Source organism: Macrobrachium nipponense, chromosome 13, assembly GCF_015104395.2.
Source record: "Macrobrachium nipponense isolate FS-2020 chromosome 13, ASM1510439v2, whole genome shotgun sequence".
Classification (NCBI taxonomy): domain Eukaryota; kingdom Metazoa; phylum Arthropoda; class Malacostraca; order Decapoda; family Palaemonidae; genus Macrobrachium; species Macrobrachium nipponense.
In genome coordinates this window covers 19,617,112-19,638,887 of record NC_087206.1, presented here as the reverse complement: position 1 = coordinate 19,638,887, position 21,776 = coordinate 19,617,112, and the positions used below count along the sequence as shown (strand labels likewise).

The 21,776-nt window shown below is 40.4% G+C and overlaps 1 protein-coding gene across 1 annotated transcript in view; it reads left to right on the top strand.

Annotated features, from left to right (window-relative positions):
• The window catches only part of LOC135225672 (UPF0389 protein CG9231-like), a 36,434-nt gene extending 16,313 nt beyond the window's left edge, over positions 1-20,121 (top strand). The window contains exon 3 of the mRNA XM_064265018.1: positions 19,466-20,121. Within this exon, the coding sequence (XP_064121088.1) occupies positions 19,466-19,664 (199 nt within the window). The 3' untranslated portion in view covers positions 19,665-20,121. The remainder of the gene's footprint in view (positions 1-19,465) is intronic.
• Positions 20,122-21,776: the final 1,655 nt, after the last annotated feature.

Below are 21,776 nucleotides of genomic sequence, written 5' to 3'. Positions count from 1 at the left end.
TCTTGAGACGCGTCGTAAGCCGAAAATCGTCGTAAGCTGGAACATCGTCAAAATCCTAAGAAAAATCTTACGTTTATTACTTTGGGTGCATTGAAAACTATATAAACTGCATTTTCTTATGGCATGGCACCAATATCAAAAAAAACCTTCAAATATTGATTATTTGCATTTTTGGTGTCATATTTTCATCTCCCAGATGAGCTTGTAGGCGTCGTAACCCTGGAACATGCGTCGTAACCCTGGAAATAACGTCTATTGACAAGCGTCGTAACCTCGGAACGTTGTAAGCCGACACCGTCGTAACCCGGGGACTGCCTGTATATATATATATATATAATATATATATATATATATATATATATATATATATATATATATATATATATATATATATATATATGTGTGTGTGTGTGTGTGTGTGTGTGTGTGTGTATGTGTGTGTGTATGTATATGTATATATATATATATATATATATATATATATATATATATATATATATATATATATATATTATATATATATAATATATATATATAGTATATGTATATACGTATATGTATATATATATATGTATATATGTATGTATGTATGTATGTATGTATGTATGTATGTATATATGAGAGAGAGAGAGAGCTATTGACATTTAAAAAGGATTGTGTATGTAGAGTAGACAGATAAGAGAATGCAGCAAATGTACATAATAGGTTACACAAATAAGATTATCGGCAGTTATTTAATTTGTCTATTCATAATATGGTCCTCCGTTTCTTTCCAGTAAGTATTCATAACATTTTCCATGTTGTTTGTAAGGCGACAGACTCCTTAATGAGTCAGTGACAGGGAGTGTTTTGACAAGCTTCCCTTGTGGAGGCGCGGGCTGTTTGACATCTTTATGCCCTGAGGTCAGCTTAACACCTGAGAGAAGAACTGGCAATGCTGGAAATTTTGTTGCCACGTTTAAGGGGCCGGCCGGGCCGGAACCTCTATATATGGAGGTATGGGGCGAAAAATGCAAAGTCATGAAAAAATTCATGGAGCTTCATATGGCAATTGAGAAATACGTATACGAAATATTTCGTCAAAATTCCTTCTTACTTTCGTAGTTACAGGGTAATTAGTTAACGTAACTCAATAAGCCTAAAAACATTGATCCGTACAAGAAAATGCAATATTTCTTCTAATATCGTAAATTTTGATAATTATTGTCAAAGAAATTGGGAGAAATGGCATCTGTAGACATTCCCCGAGTCGAGAAGGAGACTTCAGGCTCAACTCAACTCAAGCTACCAAGTCATTTAGTGCGATCACAGACGTCAAGTAGTCTACACGTTCCATTTCACGTCTGACATTCGTCTGCTTTCACGTATGTTTATGTATGTTTTTGGCAAGAAATTTCATCATGCCAATGAGGAAAAGACAAGGGAAACATCTCGCTAACATACAGACGAAGAAAAATCGCTCAAGTATTATTACAGAATATCATAATTTATGCGTAGTTAGTGAAGAGAGAGGGGAGGGTTGCTTAGTAACGCCCCCCCCCCCCCCCCCCCCCCCCCCCCCCCCCCCCCCCCCCCCCCCCCCCCCCCCCCCTTCCGCTTGACAGCACACGTCACACTGTGCCCAAGGCTACGATCTTTGAGCAAAGAGATCTTCAGTTTATGATAAAATAACAAAGTTTTGGTTTTTTAATACCCAAAATGGAATATGAAATTCATAATAATCATGATTTATTAAATTGTCTTTGTAAAAAAGTGTACGCCTTCGAGTTTCACCTCTTGACATTCTCTTGCAATTACGTTTGTTTATCTTTGTTTCGGGCAAGAATTTCATCATGCCAAAGAGGAAAATACAAGGAAAACTTCTCGCTAACACACAGAAGAAGAAAATTGGCTGTAATAAGCAGAGTTAGTGAAGGGGAGAGAGAGAATTGCGTAGGAAGGAGTGCCCCATCTTGCTCAAGCTGCCCCAGGCTGCGATATATGAGCAAAGGGATCATCATTTATGATTAAATTATGATAAATAAAATAGTTTTGGATTTATAATACACAAATATACATCATAATAATCATTATTTATTAATATTGTCTTTATAGAAATACGAAGGAAATCTTTGAACGCCCGTATCTCAAAACTATACTTATTGACCTTCAAAATCTATCTTCTCACTTAGTTTTAAAGCTATAACATTGGAATTTGGTATATAACTCAGAAAGACATTTAGAACAATCAAATAGAGCCCTTTTTTCCAAAATTTGTTTCGTATTTTTTTTTTATAAATTTTTTTCTCCTGATTTTATAGGCGTTTATTTTTTTACCATATTGAAAAATTCATATCTAGCAAAAAAATAACTTTTAGAAAAAAAACTCTCCATTCGATTGGAGGTCTACATCAGGTCTATATATGGTAGTAATCCAGGTCTTAATATTAAATATCAAAGGGAGGAGATAGAATTTGAAAATGGTTATTTTCGGGATAAATCGCCCTGGGCGTCACAAAACCGAAGGTCAGAGGCGAAAATCATATGCGGTTTGGAGATGTCCCAAAGTCACCTTATTAAGTGGTATGAATATCAAAGTCCTGTCCTTAAAAAAGGGCACTAGCCGGCCGGCCCCCTTAAGAATAAACTTGTTGTAAAATGCTAGAAAATTACGAGGGCTTTTAATAATTGCCAAAATTAATCAACAACCAATTATGTTTGTGTTGTATAACTTATGCTGCCTTCATATACCATAAAACGTTGAGTTGGAATATTTGATGTGGCAGCGCCAGCAACGGAGGAGACCCCACCCAAGTCACCTTGAAGGAGCCGATAGGGTATAGTAGAGCTATTAATCTAGCTCTTTTTTGGCCTTTTTTCTTAATTGTTATACAATATTTCATTAACACCTTGTTCAGTGATTTACGGTTCTAATTTTGATGTGATTGATAAAAATTTGTTTTTTAATGACTTTCAGTCACATGCAAGATATACATTAATTTACCCTTCTACGTATTTTACATTAACTTATTGAAATTTTTCTGTATAGTTATGGGTTATTAAATAAGCTTTCAAGCAGATCCATGTGTATGTCTTGAACTACTTAAGGATATGCCTTGAAATGTTGTTTTTTAAACATGTAACTTACCTGGTAGTTATATATATTTATAGCTTAAGTCCCTGACGTCACGGCAGAATTTCAAAACTCGCGGCAATCACCGATTGGGTTGTCAGGTGTACCACCTGTGTGCCCTCTACCCAGATACCTGGAACCATTCCAACTATTCTTCAGATCTTCCCTGCCGCCGACATCGGTGACATCGTTGGAATTTCGCTCGTTTGGCCCGTGTTTTTTTTCACAATTATTTGGTGAAGTACACTTTGGCTTTGTCTTTCCCTTGTTGTTGGGTGCATGTAGATCATCTTGATAATGATGATAGATCATAATGAACCATGATGATAAGAGAATGTTTGATTTAGAATATTACTGCTTTGACTCTTGCTTATTCTTGATCTCTCTTTTGCATTTTCCAAACATGGCTGACTCTGCTTCGAGTGTAAGAATGTGGGTGAGAGGATGTAATACTTGGCTTGCTAAAGCCTTGATAGATCCTCATTCAATTTATATGAATTTAGAGGCAAGAGTGGTGAGTTGGATGATAGGAGGAAGAATGTGTCCATTTACCTGAAAATGAGTGGATAGATATTATTGCTATGTGCGAAAGCTTGAAAAGAATAAGATCAGGAGAGCGAAGAGTAGTATGTCTCGCTCTTCTAGAAATAGTCAGGGAATTGACAATTCTCTTTCCCTTGCTAATGATCCTATTGATCCTGCTTCTGTAGTAATAGTTCCTATTCCCCCTACTGATACAGGTGTTGGTCCAACTTTAAAGGACATGATAGCGACCATTCAAGCCCTTGGTAAAGGTAGAATCCCTTGTAGAAACAGGGAGAAATCATGGTCGAATGTGAGAGATCTTAAAATCACAAGTTACAGTGCTAAAATCAGTGCAAGTGCAAGTGCAGTGGAGGGTGCGACCGCTTGGATCTGTCGCGCTCCTAGTCCTAGACCTCTTCCAAGCTCACCAACCCCTGTGAGAAGGAATGTTGATCGACGAAGGGAGGCGAGAGGTTTTAGCTCCCGAGCGGCCGTCATCTCGAGCGTACCTGTTGACGATCCCCAGGACGCTCACCCTCGCCATTGGAAAGGCGAGGTTAAAGTGTTTTCTTCGTCGTCTGACGACACAGTACCCAGACGGGGGCGGTGTCAGAACTTGAAATCTAGACCCCTTAAAAGACAACATCCAGTAGAGCAGGACGCCAAGCGTCAAGAACTGCCAGGATGTCGTCATTGGAGCAGCCCGGAGCGCTTCCCTTGCTCTCCTACCAAGCCAAGACGCAAGATGTCGCACAGGCGGCCGTCGTCTTTGGTAGGAGGCAAGGAAATATCGGACGGAGGGAGGCCTTCGGTGCAGGCTGCAACTCCGGAACGCTTCTCTTTTGACTCCGATGCTTGCTCTCCTACCAAACTAAGACACGAGATGTCGCACAGGCGGCCGTCATCTTTGTTAGAAGGAAAGGAAGTATGTATCGGACGGAGGGAGGCCTTCGGTGTGTGCTGCAACTCCTGAACGCTTCTCTTTCGACTCCGACGCTTGCTCTCCTACCAAGCTAAGACGCAAGATGTCGCACAGGCGGCCGTCGTCTTTGGTAGGAGGGAAGGAAGTATCGGACGATTGGATGCCTTCAGTTCATGCTCCAGCTCCTCCTGCGGTTTGGCATTCATCTTCAGGACGTTCGTCTCTAGCCGAACAGGATGAAGAGAGAGATATTGATGTTGCGGCTTCCCCAGTCTGTCCCCAGCAGCAAGAAACTCCGCAGATTTCCTTACTGCAAGATTTGCAGCAGAAGCTCTCCTCGTTAATGCAGTCTTATCAGCCTGCTACAAGCAAAGACAGCATACGTCAAAAGCTTGGACGAAAAGCTGGACGTAGAGCGTCAAGGTTCTCAACACCTAGACGATAGACGTCAACATTCTGGACGCCGAGCGTCGAGGGGCTGGACGCCAGGCGTCAAGAGGCTGGACGCCAAGATGCCAGGCGTCAAGAAACTGAAAGCCAGGACGCCGATCGTCAAGATTCTCGACGACAGAGCACCAAGAGTCAAGAAGCTGGATGCCAGGACGCCAGGCGTCAAGAGGCTGGAGGCCAAGACGCCGATCGTCAAGTATTTGAACAGCAGGACGCCAAATGTCAAGAAGTTTTACACCAGGAAGCTGAGCATCAGGATTCTCAATGCCAGGACACCAGGCGTCAAGAACATTCTTTGGAAGCACCGACGATGCATGACATCGCTACGTCGGTTATGGGCCGATCGGAAGAAGGGAAGGATGACTCCCCCCCCTTCTCCTTTTTGTTTGATGGAAGACTTTTCCGACGAAGAGAATCAAAGAGATCTACAGCCTTCGTCAGACTGGAAAAGACTTATGAAAGTTTTCACGGAACCTTTTCCGGAAAACTTTGCTCCAGCTGCCCCTCGTTCCCCACCTTCAGAGTTCACTCTAGGGAAGGCAACTAAGAAGTCCGACTTTATACATGGTGTTTATCACGCTCTTCGAAGAGAGCGTTGAAAATTATGAATGAATGGATGGATACGAAGAGAGACCAAGGAAAGACAGCTTTCTCATTTCCTCCGGCCAGATTAGCGTCCAGATCTAGCATCTGGTATGATACTGGAGAAGCTCTCGGTATGGGAGTTCCCGCTTCTTCCCAAAGGGACTTCTCGAGTCTTGTGGACTCTTCTTGTCGGACGGCCATGGGAAAGATGAAGGTTTTTTGGTCTACCTCTGAAATGGACCACCTCCTCAAAGGGATTTTTTAGAGCCTTCGAGGTATTTAATTTCTTAGACTGGACTCTGGGATCTTTGGGGAAGAAAATAGAAACCTTCAGGTCTGCTGATACGGAAGAGCTTATTCTCCTGATGTCTTGCATTGACAAAGCTCTTCGAGACGAGTCGAACGAGCTAGCGGCTCTTTTTCTCTGCGGGAATCCTGAAGAAAAGGGCCCAAATGTGTTCTTTCCTTTCGAATGGAGTCACACCCATTCAAAAAGTGGAACTGCTATTTGCTCCCCTTTTCCATACATCTTTCCCACAAGATTTAGTGAAGGAAGTCTCCTCTGCCTTAGCCCAAAAGGCTACGCAGGATCTAATGACAAAGGCAGCAAGGAAAGTCCTATCTACAAGTTTTGGAGCACAGAAACTCAAGGAAACTACTCCTCTGCCTCGAGTTTCTTGGCCCTTTCGAGGAAGATCCCTCAGTAGAGGGAACACAAGACCGGTGGCTAGAAATTCGTAGAAAAGAGGCTTCAGACAAGGGCGGAACACTTAGAGATGGTTCCAAAGAGTTGGCAGCGTTTTTTCTCTGCAGGAATGCTTAAGAAAAGAGTCCAAATTTATTTTTTCCTTGCTTATGAGGTCACGCTCATTCATCGGACCTGCTTTATGCGCCTCTTTCAGCACAAGAGTTGGAATGAGGACCTCTCCTCTGCCTTATACCCAAAAGGCCACGCAGGACTTAATATTGAGAATCCCGATAATTGTTTTACGATAATCGGGAACCCTGCCGAATGCTCGAATTCCTGGAATTTCTAGCGTTTGCAAGAAGAACTACTACTGAAGTAAGAATATCTCTCAGTAGACGGCCAACCCTGGAATACAGAAGCAAACATCCAGTTTGGCTTGAACTTTTGTCTTCGGTTTTCTCTTTTCATTATTGAAGCTTTCCTTGAGGGAAGACTTCTCCTTCACTCTCTTGACTAGAGAAGGAAGGGTTTAGATTTCCAATCCTTATTCTCGTTCCTCGAAGGGAAAAGAATTTAGGATGGAAGTCGTTGTACAGAAACCTACAAATATACGACGTATATTACCCCCGAGACATGATTCTGTTAAGCAGTTTGAATTGTCCAGGGGGTAGTCGCATACCGTGGTTAATTCTACGGTTTGTGACCGAGACGATTTTTACCCTAATGGAACTGCAACTCGGACTGTTTGCATCTTCCCAGGAGTTACCCAGTTTTCGATTTTAAGATACTTATGGTAATGCTCACGACAACACCACCTCAGTTTTTTGTATTTACCGAAATCCGTTTCGTTTAAATATAATTGCTCGAGTATAATAGATCCCTTTTTTAATGCTCAATTATTCTAGTCGAACACATTCCATCGAGGAATGGATTACCTGGCAACTCAGGATAGCGAGTGAGCAAGAACTGACTGAGTAGGCCGAGACTGCAGAAAGACAACCCAGTACCAGCTGGCTCTCCGAGATGCACGGTCGGTTTATGGCTCTCTCCCCTACAATGATTGACTACCGAACCTTTTCTCTGTCCAACAATATCGGACTTAGGTCTCTGATTAATGCGGATTCTCGCATACATGAATGACATCTTCTGCATCCCCTTGGAAATTGCTAGAATTTTCAACATAGATACAAGTACCATCCTACATACAACCCACTGGTTGTAAGTCAGAATAGATGTAAGTCGAACCTTAGAAAGTGGCCAACATACTGGGTAGGGTATACTATCAAACCTTTGCTACATAAAAGTGTCTACTTAGTACTGTAATGTAATGTACAATCATTATTTCAATCTTTTTACCATAATGTACTTCTACTAATACATTTTAATCATTTATGTAATAGTATATATTACGTACAATCAGGCATTGAGTTACAATGGGGTTAGGTTCTTGCATGCATGTCAGAAGTCGATTCTTACGTAAATTGGTTTGCAATTCAGTCTACAGTACAGTTAATACCAAATGAAGCTGCAGATAGGGCAGGGTAACTCAAACTGATGCTGCCTGAGTGATGAGAGTTCTCATGCCTGAGTGATGAGAGTTCTCATGAGATGGCGCAGTGCCAAGTAACTCAATGGTCAACTGTCTGAAGTAAGGTTGTAAGTACGAGTGGTCGTATGTCGAGCAGGTTGTAAGTCGGATGGTAGTTGTATATACTATTCTGGACTCTTTCATCTTTCTGTTTACCGCACGGTAACAGAAGTCTTTACTAGTCTCCCGCTGTATCGCATTGCGATAATGTGGAATGTTTTTCTTCAGACCTCTAAGTTTGTCTTCAAAATATCTCTTATTCGGAAGAGTGCAATTGTTCATTGTTCACCCCGAATTGACAGATATATACGGAAGACATCGCCTGCTCCCCGACCTGCCAGCTCTACTTCCAAATGATCAGCCCATGAGAAGTAGTACTTCCCTGTTTTTTTTATTATTGGAAACTGCCCCGCTTTCATTGCAACTACAACCCCTCACCTTACAGCAATGAAATAGCTGTTAGCGTTTTCAGTCCTTTGTAAGCACAGGTTCAGATCCTTGAGAATCCTTCTCTTGATTCGGCTGTGAAGACGTAGGTTGCATTCACTTTCCACCTTCGTCTTCAATGGAACATAGTGTTGTTTTCTTCTTAGCTGAGATTCAACTACTATGGGAATGTCTTGCCATAAAGGACCTCGGCCTCTAGAGGGCAATTGACTTTCGCCTATTGGGCACATGCCTTAAGAGAATCATCACCTCGTTAAGAGATTCACCACCTCGCCTTCCAGCATCAGTGACAAACAAATAGACAATTTGTATGGTCTCTCGACATAATCCTTTAAAATGCAAAGATCACGTGACTTGCTCTGATGCTTGGACAGCTTGCCTCACTACCGAATGCAGTCAGTAGGCAGCTGTCAGAGCGCCCGAGTCAGTTACGGTCTACGCTGTGGACTTAGTAGGTTGTTTCAGAACAATCATTACTTCACCCTAATAGATTGTCCCAGTACCCATACCATGGACACCCACCTTGGAGTGTCGCTGTCCTATCCATTGCCGAGAAGAAGAATCTTCGCGGCAATTGGGATAGGAGAATGAGAGACTCTTCACTGCAGACTTTAAGAGAAGTCATAACGTTTCGACCTCGGCCATTAAGCAATACATAGGCATGTTCGCAGATGTCTTCAATGACAGGAACTTAGATGTGTCTGAATATAAAGATCTCCAAGACCTTCTCAGATCCTTCGACACTACTAATGAGAGACTAGTCCCCTCCAGCATGGAATCTGGACGTAGTCCTGAAGTTTATCATGAGTGATAGGTTCGAGCCTTTACAGGAAACATCATTTAAGGACCTCACCATGAAAACTCTCTTCTTACTTATTCAGCAAAGCTGTAGTTTTCAGACAGGGCAATGCTATCTGCTCTCTACAGCTGGGATTTCTAACAAAGAATGAACGCCCTTCTCAGCCCTGGCCCAAATCGTTCGAGATTCCAAACCTGTTGGATCTCACAGGTAAGGAAGTACAGACAGTTCTTTGTCCGGTAAGGGCCCTGAGGCATTACCTGGAAAGAACGGAGCATTTATGTGGCAATTCAGAGGGGCTTTGGTGTTCTGTCAAATGTCAAAGAATGCACTATCCTTTTTTATAAGGCCTTTAATCAAGGAAGCACATTTAGCATGTATTGAAATGGATCTTAGGCTATTGAAAAGTGAAGACTCATGAGGTTAGGCCCATAGCAACCTCTGTAGCCTTCAAACAGAATAGATCCCTTCAAAATATCCTGGACGCAACCTTTTGGAGAAGCAAATCAGTGTTTGCGTCGCACTATCTGGGGCAAGTGCAAACTCTGTATGTAGACTGCTACACGCTGGGATCGTTCGTAGCAGCTCATGGAGTAGTGGGACAAGGGACTATCCCTGAAATCCCATAACCCAATACCCTTTTTCTTACCTTTGGAACTATGAATTTAGGATTTTTTGTGGAGACTGGATGCAGTCTCCCACAATCATTGATCCTTAGTCAGGTGGTCAACTTGTTCCTTGGTAGCGCCCGGAAAACAAGGGTATGGATGAGGTCCTGTCCACATAGAGGTATGCACCGATTTGACAGCTCCTTGAGGTCTTCAGCCCCCTGGGTGGATCGCTGGATCTCTTAAGGAAAGCAGACATAATGAGGCAGGAGATCATTAAAGTCAGCTTCCTTAAAGAGGTACGAACCCGTAAGTTTGTTTATTAACTCTTATGTCAATTCCAACGATGTTGGCTGTCTCTGACCCTCCACCAAAGGTGTCAATCAGCTATATATATAACTACCAGGTAAGTTAGATGTTTAAAAATGATATTTTCATATTGAAATAAATTTTTGAACATACTTACCTGGTAGTTATATATAGTTTAATTTCCCATTCCCACCCTCCCCCCTCTGAGACTAGGGGCATGGATGATCTGAGGAAATAGTTGGAATGGTTCCAGGTACCTGGGTTAGAGGCCGCACAGGTGGTACACCTGACTACCCAATCGGCGATTGCGCGAGTTTTTGAAATTCTGCCGTGACGTCAGGGAGTTAAGCTATATATATAACTACCAGGTAAGTATGTCAAAATTTTATTTTAATATGAAAATATCATTTTTGGATAGGTGTTAAAAAATACATACCATTGCTTTACTAAAGCCCCCTTGCTCTTCCCAGTCAGTTTGGCATAAGTAAGATAATGAATTGGACTTAATACTGTGAAGTTTGTACAAATATTTGAAGGTTTCTTAACATGTAAATCATTGTTGGAATAGAATTCTCTTGTCTGAAACTTGAACATTGACTCTACATGTCATGGTTGTTTTTGAATGTGTAAGAGAAAGGGAAATGCTTGTTTTGAGCACTCCTTAAGAACATGAACTGCAAAAGAACAAGTCTTTTACTCTCTTTTCACCTTAAACAAGGGTTATTTAGCCCCACTTTGAAAATTTCGTGAGTAACCTTATGAAATATGCATCAAATAGGAAGGGTGGGATATGCAAGAAGCATTTCTTAGTACCATTTATTAGAACAAGCAGAATAAAGCTTTTTCCTTCCCATTTGAAATGTGGCTCTAACCAACAGTGATATGGCTTATGATATTTTTAGATATGACAGAAGGTATTTCTGCTAAAGATTGACAAGAAGTTACAATTTATGAAGATCCATTAATAAAAGCAATCAGTGAGGAACAGTGATTCATGATTGGATATTATTTTAGATGTAGAAGAGAGTCTGCCAGAATGTGAAATGAGCCCTACAAGCCAATGTCTTAAAGATGCTCTTTTCTAATAGGCTTGTGGATTGGATCTATTCCATGGTTCAAACTTTAGATGTAGAAGAGAGTCTGCCAGAATGTGAAATGAGCCCTACAAGCCAATGTCTTAAAGATGCTCTTTTCTAATAGGCTTGTGGATTGGATCTATTCCATGGTTCAAACTGCCTCATTAGCTTGTTCCTGAAGAAAGTGGAGCAGTGAGATTAGAGGTTTTCTCTTTTTATGTTGTTTATTTGTACTATTGTTTGTCTTTATCCAGCTGTATGGATGTTTTTTCATCAAATGTTTACTTTTAGTGGTTGTCAAGGTTTTCTTTGAAACTGCTTATGTATGCACGCCAAATACTATACGTATAGTAGGGTAGTTAGTTCACTCTTCCTTATCATTATAATTATTACATTGTTCCTTTGATGGCGTGCAGTAGTGGACAAATTTTTTGGCTCTAAGAGGGAAGTGTGAGGCAAATCACTTTTTCCTTTGTGATAACCTTATATTTACCTTGCTACCTATGCATGCTTATTGTTATTGTTGTTATTATTATTATTATTATTTTATTTATTTTTTTTGCTCTATCACAGTCCTCCAATTCGACTGGGTGGTATTTATAGTGTGGGGTTCCGGGTTACAACCTGCCTCCTTAGGAGTCCATCACTTTTCTTACTATGTGCGCCGTTTCTAGGATCACACACTTCTGCATGAGTCCTGGAGCTACTTCAGCCTCTAGTTTTTCTAGATTCCTTTTCAGGGATCTTGGGATCGTGCCTAGTGCTCCTATGATTATGGGTACGATTTCCACTGGCATATCCCATATCCTTCTTATTTCTATTTTCAGATCTTGATACTTATCCATTTTTTTCCCTCTCTTTCTCTTCAACTCTGGAGTTCCCATGGTATTGCGACATTCAATGAGTGATACTTTTCTTCTTGACTTTGTCAATCAACGTCCCGTCTGGTCTATTTGTACATATCACCCTATCCGTTGCTGATACGATAGTCCCAGAGGATCTTTGCGTGATCGTTTTCTATCACTCCCTCAGGTTGGTGCTCGTACCACTTATTACTGCAAGGTAGCTGATGCTTCTTGCACAGGCTCCAGTGGAGGGCTTTTTGCTACTTGAATCATGCCTCTTTTTGTACTGGTTCTGTGCAAGTGCCGGGCATTCCACTTGCTATGTGGTTTATGGTTTCATTTTCGAATTGCACTTCCTACATATGGGAGAGATGTTATTTCCATCCATCGTTCTTTGAACATATCTAGTTCTTAGGGACTGATCTTGTGCTGGTGTTATCATTCCTTCAGTTTCCTTCTATAGCTCTCCCCTCTGTAGCCATTGGCATGTGTCATCGCTGGCTAGTTCTTTTAGTCTGTCTCATGTATTGTCCGTGCATTGGTTTGTTGCCAGTCCTTCTGGTTCTGTCTGTCATTCTCCTGTCTCCTGGGTCTTCGTCTACTTTTATTAGTCCTCCTTCCCATGCACTCTTGAGCCACTCGTCTTCACTGGTTTTCAGATATTGCCCCAGTGCTCTGTTCTCGATGTTGACGCAGTCCTCTATACTTAGTAGTCCTCTCCCTCCTTCCTTTCGTGTTATGCATAGTCTGTTTCGTATTTGCTCTTGGGCGCGTGTAGTGCTTTGTGTATTGTCATATGTTCCTCGTTTTTCTGATCTATGCTGCGGAGCTCTGCCTTCGTCCATTCCACTATTCCTGCGCTATATCTGATTACTGGCACTGCCCATGTGTTTATGGCTTTTATCATATTTCCTCGCGTTGAGTTTTGACTTGAGTATCACCTTGAGTCTCTGCATATATTCTTTCCTGATCGTGTCCTTCATCTCTTGGTGTTTTATATCCCCTCCTTCCATTATTCCCAGGTATTTGCATCCTGTCTCATCTATGTGTTTGATGTTGCTCCCATCTGGTAGCTTTATCCCTTCAGTTCTCGTTACTTTGCCTTTTTGTATGTTATCCTGTCTCATCTATGTGTTTGATGTAGCTTCCATCTGGTAGCTTTATCCATTCAGTTCTCATTACTTTGCCTTTTTGTATGTTGATTATTATTATTATTATTATTATTATTTTTTTTTATTGTTTTTTTGAAGGAGACCCTGCTTTTTAAACAAATTCTGTTGAATAAAATGGCAGAATTCAGTGAATTAATCTTATATATTATCTTTTCTATTTTTCTTATTACTCGCTTTTCTGGCTCAGCGATACTTCACAATAATTGTCCAATATTCATATTAGGGATAATGCTGAAAGTGGTATTTTATTCAGAACAGGCTTTATTAATCAAAGACTGGTATTATCAGTATACTGGTACTATCAGAATACTGGTATATGGGAAGGCGTTCCTCTGGTTCAGATCAAGCAGGGGTCGTCGTCGGTGTTGGTATGAGTCTGTAAGAGAGGTCAATGTCAGGCCAATGGTGTTCAGCTGGTATTACTGCTGGTATAGCTCTGGCTTAACGCGACGTTTCAACCTTCTCGTAGGTCATCTTCTTGGCTGGTTAGCAGTAGAAGTGAAGAGATGGTGTCTGCATGCCGATATTTATAGCGGCTCAAATCCTAGAGCTGCTTTCTCATTGGTCGAGCCGGTCTGGGCTGAAGTCTAGGCTCTCTCGTCGATGGTTGCAGGGATGCAGCCGTGCGAGCGCTAGAGTAGTGATTGCTTAGGACCGTTAAAGTGTTCGCATAAGGACTGTTTCGGTAAGCGTTAATGCTCGCTCCATAGGCGCATTCTGTCGTCTTCAACACCAAGTTTGAGGTGTTAGCATGGATAGGTTTAATAATATACAATATAGGTATAGATATTTTATTGAGATGATAATGTATCTGTACTAGTTTTACTCATTTAGATATGTGGACTCAGTCTACTGTTTATCTCTCTCATGTATGGGTTATTCTAAATTCTCGTCTGCTAGCATATTCCTTTTTCTTTGTAATGCTTGTGTTTGTTCTTTGCTTGCCTCCGCTTTGGCTATTGGCAAATCTCTTACTACTGTCTCGTTTAATGTTTCTCTTTCAAGTCTACACTGTCTGTAGTATCTAAAGTTCTTGATTCTGGATTCAGAGATTTCTAACTTAGTTTCATATAGGAATGCTTTCAAGTATGTACGATCGCTTTCGGACGAGGCGGGAAAGTCGTTGTAACTCCTCTTCCACCGCCTCCCACTTCTGGCGCCTCGTTCTCTTTCCCTCAGTCGACTTGTGAGGACTACGGACATTGTTGACTCGTGTGAATGCAGTTGACTCATGCGGACTTGGCCGAGTCCTCAGTCGCTTAAAACTGTCATCCTCTCATTGAGCCGTGGTGGATGCAATACAGCACTCAGCTGCTGTCACCTCTTATTTACAAGTGTCGCTTTTTATCGCCTAGGGTTGCGGAGAAAGAGCGATCCTTTAAGCTCTTTTGTTTACCTCCTGTCGCCAGCTGTCTCCTCCCGTTGCCCGCTGACGGAGAGTTTGATTGGAGTTTGAGGAACTTGTTCGGGCTGGTCGGCGTTTGTTGCGACACTACGCCTTGCTGCATCCTCATTTTGTTGAGGAAGGAGGCCACATAAAGAATATGTCTTAATTGTCTTAGTGTATTTTGGCGCCCTGTAAATATTGGAGAAGAGAACCAACGTTTTCTCAATTAGAGAACATTTTGTAACTTTTTTCGTCCTCGGACGCACATATCTCCCTTTGGGTCTGCCTTGGCTTGTCGTCTTGTGGCTTTTAAAGTCGCGGAGAGCTGAAGGCCGCCTCTTGCTCTACAAAAGCTTATTGGTCCTTTAACCGTCTTTAGTAGGAGGTTGGCTTTCTTTTTCTTTCCTGTAGGGAAAATAATTTGAGACTGACAGATATGCTGATGGATTTTCAGTCTAGCTTGAGTTATTACCTTTTAGCTACGTTGTCTCGCCTCTGCAACTAGTACTTAGAGAAGTGGAGATGCCAACCCAGTGAGTTTGTGTAGCCAGCTTAGGGTTTGTTACCAGCAGGAGTTTTTAGCAAGAAAAACAAGTAACTAATTTCTGATGCTGGAGGATAATGTCCTCATGCATATACTAGCTCGGTTTGGAAGAAGTGAGAATACTTTAGCTTCCTGTCTAATTATGCAGCTCGGTTTCAGGCGATAAGGGATTATCTGTTGGTAGTCTTGTTTTATACCTTTCAGGGATAAGTGCAGACTCAGGTTCTGGGATATGGACAGTTTCAACCTCTTAACTTGCATGGAGAGACTTGGGACCAGTATGTTACATGGTGGAGACGGTGAAGGGCAGTTGTGATTCTTTTTTGGTCACCCTCCACTGGTTTAATCTCCCTCTTATAGCTTCCTTTGTCTTCAGCAGAAATCTCTCATAAGTATCTTTTTAGTAGGAGATTTTATATAGTGGGAATGATGGTTCAAGGGTAATTTTTTAGGATGAGCTCCATAGGTAATTGGAGATATTCTTGGACGTTTGGAGACTGAATAACAGGAAGTGTCCGCCCATATACTTGTTGGTTTCTAGCATGGTTTTAGTGTCCTTCCAAAGAACGGTCAGACTTGTGGTACACATGCAGAATGTGTTCCACTTACCAATACATCCACAGTCATCCAAGTTCCTTCAAGATGTTTTTACCAGAAGGTTTTGCTGTCCTGTCCACTTTGTTTGGGTTAGTGTGCAGCTTTCTATAAGTTATGTTAGGGACTTGTTGCCCATTGGTGGATGGTGTCGACTTTAGGAGCAAGACACTTCTACTGAATCAGTGATTCAATTTGGCCAACTCTGTCAACAGTATTCCAAAGGCCAAGGACCTGTTGCTTCCTCTGGCCCAATTTCTATGCATTATATTGTTAATTCTTTATACATATCCCCATTCTTATCTAGTGATGTGGGGATGATACTTAATTATGCATGCTTGTTGGTCAAGATGAATAGCCATGTGCTGCTTGAAGAATTTTAGGCTTGAAGGAAACTTCCTATTTGGTAAGGGCTTTTCCTCATTAGGAAACATGGTCTCACGGGATATTTTCAGATAATCATGCTCAATTAATGTACAGTTTCAGCGTAAGAATTACGACTTGCAAATAAGGTTAATTAAATTTGTAAGTAATCCAGAACCAACTTTGGCTCTAGGACTGTAGGAGGGACTCTGTAACCAAGAATTATCCATTTTATTCTTTAACCTAAGTCCAGGTTTTGGTCTTTTCCCTCTGTCATGCAACACAGAGTTTAACTAGTGTCATTACACTTTCATGCAACATAGAAGGGTCAACACTACAACTGGTAAAACTTTTTAGATGTCAGGGCAGTGGAAAGACATCAGGATGCTTACCAGGTTTATTCCCGGTCAGAAACAAAGTCTTTGTGGGAAGTTTGCTGCTTTGAGTGAAATGAAACAACATATTGGTTTGATCATTCATTCTGTGGAAGGACAGTGTTTTAGCAATTGGTGATTCGGGAAGAACAACTGCCTACAAGGGCCTGTACATCCTTAAGTTTGGCACTTGGTGTGGATTTAAGGAGCACTCATTTAGACTTCCTAGTATGTAGGTGAACAGGGACATCAGAATGATTACTACTACAGTGGTAACTCGACATACGAAAGGCTCAACTTACGAAAAACTCGAGATACGAAAGCAAATATACGACAAATTTTACAGCTCTACATACGAAAAGTTTTCAAGATACGAAAGGTTGTTGCTGTAAAGTCCCGAGATTCGCCCGGACCACCGAGAATAATTTTGAAACTTCCGCGCCGCCAGCTGAGTAAACTCGCCACCATCTTCCCGCTCTCCCATTGGTTCCTGATGCTAGTCACCCCATAAGATCCTGCTCTCCTATTGGTCAGCATCTACCCCTTGTGCTTTAAGTATTCTATTGGTAAAAGGATGCTGTAAATTGAAAAACTTATTCATGCAACACATTTAATAAAAAAAAAACATTAGGGAAAGATAGAATAAAGAATAGAAATGAATAGTTATTATACTGTTTGGTAGTTTCAGTAGTTGAAGAGAGATAATGAAAATTTATGGCTTACTGTGTAAAGTGATTGCTTGGCGATCGTTCGATACTCGTAAGTGCTGGATGTAAACAGAAGTTTGGAAGCTTTTTTTTGTTTGTTTATTATAGTTAATGGTTACTTAATAATTATTTGAAAATGAGTACATGCAATACATTTGATAAAAAAATTGTGAATTGGATATCATAAAATATAAAATAAATCAGACTGCCAACAAATACATATTTTTTAGAATTCTTCTTCTGTTTTAATATTACGTTACGTATATGTTTCATTATAGCTGTCAGTAACTCGGTATCTCCATTAGGTAAAGATAGAATAAAGAATAGAAATGAATGGTTATTATACTGTTTGGTAGTTTCATTAGTTGAAGAGAGATACTAATGAAAATTTATGGCTTACTGTGTCCTAGGAAAAGTGATTGCTTGGCGTTCGTTTGGTACTCGTAAGACGGTAAGAGCTGAATGTAAACAATCGATTGAATGGTTTTTTGTTTGTTTGTTTGTGTATTATAGTTAATGATTAATTAATAATTATTTGAAATGAGTACATACTGATTATTTATAATTTTATTGGGATATTCTAAGCTTTTAGCTTCTTAGGTTTAGATGTCAGAATCATAGACTAGGCTACAGTAGCAACCGCTAACATAGGCTAGGCTTATTTCTAAGGGACATATGCTAAAGTCCTAATATATGCAGTAAAAATGGGGTTGAACATTACATGCAGTTGAATATTACTCAAGTATTTTGCCTTTTTGGAGTCATATTTCTTTCGTCGGATGGGCGTTGTAACCCTAGAACATGTGTTTTAGGCCTGGAAATATAATTTACTGGGGTGTTTTTTGGAGGGCTTGGAACGGATTAGCCATTTTACATGTAAAATGTGGTCCAAGATACGAAAACCTCATGATACGAAGGGCGCCTCGGAACGGATTAATTTCGTATCTCGAGGTACTACTGTACTTTGTTGGCTCTCAGGCTTCAGCAGTGGATGTTTCCTTAAATTTTGCCTAATTCAGACTTATAGGCCTGCCTCTTGTATCTACTCTGAATTCTACTGAGCAATTTCAAGTTCAAGAGTAGCTTAGTGTCTCCTGTAGAGCCCTTGTAACCTCAGGGCAAATGATTTTCAGAATTTCCAATCCTCTCACTAGATGTCTCATTCTTCCGTTGAGAAGAAATCAACGCTACTACACAATTTCATACTTAGCGCTGAATGTCCCATGGGTCCCAGTGCTTGGCTTTATGCCAAAATCACATATTCCATTCCACAATTGCAATAACTTAGGCATCTCCTTAACTGCTTGGAGATGTTAGAATGTCCCCTCCCAATAATATTTTCAAGTTATCATAGGATCTATCCTTAATTTAAAACTGCCGTGGCCTGGGGTCAGAAGCAGTTGTCTGTGTATTGCTGAGGGTGCCTTTCCAGAGGAATTTTCAGCACCTGGATCCTTGTAGACGTCATGTTTTCTGTTTAGAGGAGATAAGACTTTTCACTGTCTACTTCCAAGGTTATCGTTCCATACGTACTTTCCTCGGTATTGTGTCAAGTACTTTTAGATCTTGCTGAGGACCAGCACTGTAAGGTGTTGAGATTGAAGCCCCTTCATCTCTATATCAGTCTTTAGAGTTTAGATGCAGGTCTAAACTTTATCTGAATTTACTATAAGACCTTTTATTTAGCACCAGTGATTAATAAGTAAATTTATTGTCAGCCCCATTCATTAAGCTGGTGCAAAGGAGGGAATGCTATTTTAGCTTTCTGCTTTAGAGCTGAGGTGATGTTAAGGCTATGCTTTACAGATTCATCTCAAATAATATAAATTTTTAAAATAAAATTTATTATTTGGATACTTACCTACTGTTAAAGTAGACCCACCCAGCCTCCCCACAACATAGTGGGCTGTCAAGGAGAATTCTGACGAGGTAAAACATTCAAAACACACCAGGTGGAGAACAGGTAAACTAGACAGTCATTTGGGCAGCCATTTGATAGTATGCATACAGCTATATGTTATTTCAGGTTATTGTAGTATTGTTAATTTCCAGTGACAAGGCTTTCAGCATGTTTCTTTTGAGTTTTTGTGGTATTCACAGTATTTCATAATCAGTTGTACAAAGAACTGTACAAAGTAAACCAATGTCCATGTTCCTATCAGATAGGTTACATCAGATAGGTTACTGTGATTCAAGAATACAAAAGACAAATGGGGCTGACTGGTTTAGGGTTAGAAAAATGACAAGAGACTTGGAGTCTATAGGAGACTGAAACAGATTTTATAAAGAAAATGAGAGTTGGAGTTTTTTTTTTTATTGTCTTCCTCATCACTATCAGGTACTTGTGTTATAAATTATTTTTCTTTTCAGCCAAGATACAATGGAACGAGCGCGAAATAAGGCTAGGATTAAGATTAACTTGATGATGTGTGCTGCAACTGTCGTGGGTTGCCTTTTGATGGTCATGTCAGGGAAAAGGGCACAGAGGGAGGGGCAGTCTCTTATTAAGATAAATCAAGAGTGGCATCGAAAGAATAAAGAAGAAGCCGAAGCCGAAAAAAAGGACTAAATTCAAGATATTAAAATACTGTAAATATAACTGCTAATGCAAGTTTATCAAGGGCATCATATATTTTGGCTTAGAGTAGTATAAATGCAGTACTGTTGAGGTGAGTTCTGCTTATGTAGCGTTCACATGTGTGATGAGGTTTTGCATATAAGGAACAGAGCTGAAGTGAAGTTTTGAGTACTGTATTATCATGAATTATTTATAATGCAAATAAACTTGATATTTACCGTACAAGAATGAATTATAGACTGACAGTTCATATGAAGCTGATTTGGAGAAAAAGTATTTTTTTTTTTGTAAAATTTTAAACTATTCATGCAACAGTTTTTTATGTACGTGTATTATAAATTAATGAATATAAAAAAAACCTATAAGTAATTATTGTATAGGAAAGTCAGAATGCTTTTCACTTAGTTATATAAGGTGTTGTGATATGCTAATGAATTTTGTAAGCAGTTGTGTTGGTTTCAATAAATCCTGTTTTAAACTCTTGTATATTGTGGTATTAAACTGATAAATTAATATTTTCTACACCTGTGCAAACTGTGTTAAAAGCAATTTAACAGCACAGTTTGCAAGGTACAGAATAAACCGTGCTGTATTATGAAGCTGTAATGGAATTCCAATTCAGTTCTTTGTTTGGATTTCAGATATCATTGGTACTTCTTAACATAGCTCGCTTAAGGCATGATTTGCATTTAAGTATCAGGTTCAGTAGAGGTCATGTTTCTGACCGCTAGTTTTTGTTTTTGTTTGGCCTCATCCTGATTAAATGACTCAAGAAAATTTTGCCTTATAGTAGCTAGAAAGTAAGAAGTTTTATATATGTATAATTATTTTGTTTTTCCCAGCATATACAGTGGTCCCCCCGTATTCGCGGGGGATGCATACCAGACCTCCCCCCCGTGAATAGTTAGAACCCGCGAATGTTTGGAACCCCTATAAAAGCGCTAAAAACAGCTTATTTTGTTAGTTAAAACTCAAAAAAAACCCACTAAAAATTTTCATGCTTGGTTTTTTTAATAGTTTTATAACAAAAAGTGCATTTTATGATGAAATTCATAAAAAACCCCCAGGAATTTGTGGATATTTATCATAGAAAAATACAGCGAATGTGCATATTTTCCGCGAATAATGCGGGGAAACGTTCCCAAGAGAAATCCGCGAATGTGTGAGTCCACAAATCTGGAGAAAGCGAATACGGGGGGTCCACTGTAATACTGTAATAACATTGTCTTGGTGTTATAGTTTTATTTGGCTGGATACCAATAGTGATTTTAAGCTACAGTGGTACTTCGAGATACGAAAGGCTCAGCTTACGAAAAACTCGAGATATGAAAGCAAATATGAAAAATTTTATGGCTCTACATACGAAAATTGCTCAAGATACGAAAGGTTGTTGCTGTAAAGTACGAGATTTGCCCGGACCACCGATAACAATTTTGAAACTCGTGCGCCGCCAACTGAGTAGACTCACCACCATCCTCCCACTCGCCCATTGGTTCCTGATGCTAGTCACGCCATGAGATCCTTCTCTCCTATTGATCAGCATCCCTTTTATCATGCATCTACTACGTAGCGGCGTGCTTCTTCGGCCACTGCACGGCATCATCTGTATCGTACGCACGCGGTATTCGTTCGTTCTAACGATTTTGTTTATTAACGTAAATTCTTTAGTGATTTCGTTGTAGTATACTTTATTGTGTTGTGTGAGAACTTTACTCCATACGTATACGTACTACATAACATAATTACGTACAGTATATACATAGTCATGGGTCCCAAGAAACTTGAAATTCACGTAAAGAAGAGGATGCTCTCTTTGGAGACGAAGATGGAGATTATCAAGAAGTATGAAGCTAGTATGCGATTGAGTGTGATCGCCAAGAAATACGGCCGAAATCCATCGACAATAGGCACCATCCTTAAGCAGAAGGATGCCATCAAAGCAGCTACACCTTCCAAGGGCGTCACTATTTTGTCCAGCAAGAGGACCCACATGCACAATGAAATGGAAAGGCTTCTTCTTGTCTGGATAAAAGACAAAGAAATCGCTGGCTATACGATAACGGAGACGGCAATCTCCCACAAGGCCAGCGCTATTTTTGGCGA